General features: G+C 38.0%; 1 protein-coding gene across 1 annotated transcript; it reads right to left on the bottom strand.

The window, feature by feature from the left end:
- Nucleotides 1–1044: 1044 nt before the first annotated feature.
- On the bottom strand, nucleotides 1045–3107 carry LOC110695600. Its single transcript, XM_021872810.1, has 4 exons — nucleotides 2001–3107; nucleotides 1608–1910; nucleotides 1397–1516; nucleotides 1045–1310 (listed from the first exon to the last, which is right to left on the bottom strand). Exons 1-4 carry the CDS (start codon nucleotides 2607–2609, stop codon nucleotides 1230–1232), a joined length of 1113 nt encoding a protein of 370 aa, XP_021728502.1. The 5' UTR covers nucleotides 2610–3107; the 3' UTR covers nucleotides 1045–1229.
- Between the last annotated feature and the right edge of the window lie 610 nt (nucleotides 3108–3717).

Genomic DNA, 3717 nt, shown 5'->3' with positions numbered 1-3717 from the left:
ATGTCAACATAGTTCCTGGACACGTACTCCGTCGAATTATTTGCAACCCTGGGGAGGTACCTGATGAGTGGAAAGAAATGCAAATGCTGTCGAACGCTGGAGATCTACACCCAACCCACCTCCCTAATATTTCTGATCTGGTTTTCCTTAGTAAGCCAGTCAAAAGGTTGTTTTTCTGGTTGATGACTAAACTGAATCAAGACGATTCTAGGGATGTAATCCCGCCTGAATTCACCTACATTCTTGATCCTCCTCTAGTTCTTCCACGTGTAATTGAAATGATTCATGTGCAGTATGTTGCAACGACAATGGATACAAGGAGCTGGTCAAACGCTGTGTTCTTGTTCAACACTGTTCAAAGAGAAAGGCAAATTCAATTCAACATACACTGGGATGGATCTGCAGATGTAGAGAGACATATTACCAACAATCCTAAACACTATCATACTGTACTGGAATGCAAGAGGGATTGCAAGGGCCTCTTTCAGAAGGCACCTCTGGGCCTTGATCAACCAACACTGTCCACACATGGTGGTTATTTCAGAACACCGAGTGTGTAGGGCGGACACTGAGAAGATCGTGTGTGCACTCCCATATAATGGGTGGTTGATGGTGAACCCCAACGGCATCTCTGGTGGAATTATCATACTCCGGATGTCAACCTACTTGTCCTTCTTACCAATCAGAACAACAACCAAGGGTGTCCTGGGTCTCATTCAGATACAAGCCCAAAATACTCTAACCGCTCTTGCTTGTTAATTAGACAATAATAAGCTTACTCATTACAATAACCACGTTTGTGCACTTGTTGTAGGGGCCAGGGATGTAAATAATGATGAATGGTCGTGATTTCGTAAATAAGGGGCGCTATCTCGAGGATATTGCGGCATGGAGTGCTAGGTTGTTACAATGGATGTGTATCAACAATGTTTTTTAGCCCATGGCTAATATGTTCTAATAACTAGGTTATGTTCTTGGTTTGTATTGTTGTCATGTACAACTTAACTTTGATGAAAACATATTACCAGCTATTATTGTGCTACTTCTTAACAACAATCATGACATTAATAGTATTATTACATTGTGTATCTTGTAATTGATTATTCCTGTGTAATGTTACAATGATACAATCTAAATGCTATTAGTACAGTATAAAGAATGAACTCACTTAACAAATTTGAGCTTTACAACTACTAAACTGTTAATCATATGCCTTGGTCTTTTGTCGCTCATATCCCTGGTGTTCCAACAACTAGGTCGACACAATCGGTTTGCTCTTCTTGTTGAACATTGCATATCATTTCACCTACCTGGTGCACCACGAAATATAATATGAGCACCAACACCAATAAACTATAGGAGCACATGAATGCTTATTACTATTACACATGCTAACCTCCATGTACAGAACAGATTCATCAGGTAACGGATTCCGGACAAAACAAGGATTTGTCGCACATCTAATCCTCCTTGCCTTAGGAGGTTTGAATATGTATGGGATCACCTCCTCGTTAGGCTGTACATTCCAAGAAGGATAGCATTTATTAACAAGTATACCTGACTACTCTTAACTTCTGAATCAATTATAATAGTATTGTTTCACAAACCTGAATCAAACTTGGTCCATTGCTATCCCTAGCCTCCTTAGGATGACTCTCTGCATATGCAACATCAATCATCTGAAATATGTACATAATAAGCATACTTATGTAAGAGCATAAAAATCCTTTAAAAACCCCTAACAAAACATGCTTCAGGGCTACACTCACCCCCATTTTACCAAAGTCACCATCAATGGAGTGACGATCAAGCCTTGAAACTGACCCAATTTCCTTCATATTCCAGACTTTGATCCTGCGAAATACACCCCATCTTAGCGGCACCCTATTCAGCCTGTCCAAGTACATAATCTGTTCAAATCTTAAGACTATTAATACACAATACAAATCAAGCAATATATGACAAATTATGCTAATAACTAACCAGAAGTAATATCTTACCACAATGAATAACAAGCAGCCTCCAGATCCTCCAACATAACCATTAGCATAAAACTTACGCGCAAAGGATGATACACTTCCTAGTAACTTCGACACCACCAACCCACACCAATCATAATCCATGCAATCATGTGCACATGTCAACGCAGGAACAAGATCGGCTGAAAGTTTAGGTGAGTGGGTTGCACATAATACCATGTGGAGGGACAATAATAGAAATAGAGTCTTGAATTCAACTTCCTCCCACTCCATCCACTCACCATCTAATCTTTCCATCAGCCTAGGATTCACAGATATACCCTTACTAGTATAAACCTTACCCTCATAACCATTACACGTAGTTTCCCACGACTGCCAATACTTATTCAATATTGCTTCAACCTTATATTTTAATTTTGATGTCATATTCTTCTTTGTAGGGACTGTCTTCCCACCATTAGGAATTCCCAAAACCCAATACACTTGATTAGGAGACAGACTAAATTCCTTACCATCTGGAGATATCAAAATTTTACTAACTGGATCAACACGAGTCAACAACCAATATGCCAATTGCCTGGGTAATTGCATGCCGGACGAGGCAAGATGCAGTAAACCACCAAATCCCATTTCTGTTACCCACCTCTAACGCCTTCCATCAAACTTTTGACAAATTCTACCAAATTACTCTATACGGCATGTCAAGTTAGGTGCCTGGGGAGCATCATCAAACGGGTCATATATTACAACCCCCCAATGACCAAAAGAAACAATGGCACATACATATGATGCATTAATTAACAAAGTAGCAAACAAACCTTAGAGCTAGCACGAGCAAATTGTTTAAAAACTTCCCCCTTGCCTTTTAATGCCCCTCCAACAGTGTGGAAGTTATCCTATGAACAAGTAGAAGGTGACCATGATTCACTACAGGTAGACAACTACGCAACAAATCAACCTAATAAATCACAGGTACCTTACAGGTACCTTAAACATCTCTGGATGAAATTGTCCAATCTTCCCACACCTGACGCTACCAGCCTTTTTCACATACAATTTCATTTTAAGTAAATGCTCATTCCCAACTATACATACTTACTGGGTGAATATACAACATACCTGATCAAAACCAAAATGCCTTTTTCCTTTTGGTAAAACGACCAAGTTCCTACACCAAGAGAAGTAATCATTGATAGTAATATAAATGAACTGATTAATTTAACTAATTTAGATTCAATAAAAGTCACGAATATATACCAACTCAAGATCAACACAGGAACAATCTTCTTTTAAATGTGCAATATCCATTGCTGTAATATGGAATGTAACAACACATATACCTACACATTTTCATACCGTATAAACATAAAACCTTTACACACCTCTAATAACACCAATTACTTTAGGGAATATAAGAACACCAGACTCAAAATTTAGCCAACTATGTGATATTCGCCAGATGTAACTAAAATGAAATAAACACAATAACGAGTTTTAATTATTGATTCAATAACTACCTTGATATCAAGAACTATTGATTCACTTAGCGACAAAAATAACAGTAATTGTCCCTATATATTGCTAGCAAACTGATTCAAGCGAATGAAATAATAACATTAAGGGGGAGTAATTGTCCCTACATTAGTAACAAATTGATTCGGATAAACTAATAACATTCATTCGGAAACCCTAAGTAGAAGCAAATAATTGCAAATAATTGATTCAATCAAAAAAATTA

This window comes from Chenopodium quinoa, unplaced genomic scaffold, assembly GCF_001683475.1.
Source record: "Chenopodium quinoa cultivar QQ74 unplaced genomic scaffold, ASM168347v1, whole genome shotgun sequence".
In the NCBI taxonomy this organism is placed as follows: Eukaryota; Viridiplantae; Streptophyta; class Magnoliopsida; order Caryophyllales; family Amaranthaceae; genus Chenopodium; species Chenopodium quinoa.
The sequence above is the reverse complement of the archived record's forward strand: the minus strand, read 5'-3'. Positions and strand labels throughout refer to the sequence as shown.

What these genes read in the sequence shown, in the direction of transcription:
- LOC110695600 (XM_021872810.1), bottom strand. Translation starts at nt 2,609, where the DNA reads ATGGGATTTGGTGGTTTACTGCATCTTGCCTCGTCCGGCATGCAATTA. An exon ending in GCTGCTTGTTATTCATTGTG is followed by an intron (nt 1,911 to 2,000) that starts GTAAGATATTAC and finishes AGATTTGAACAG; the next exon opens with ATTATGTACTTGGACAGGCT. An exon ending in ATGGACCAAGTTTGATTCAG is followed by an intron (nt 1,517 to 1,607) that starts GTTTGTGAAACA and finishes TGGAATGTACAG; the next exon opens with CCTAACGAGGAGGTGATCCC.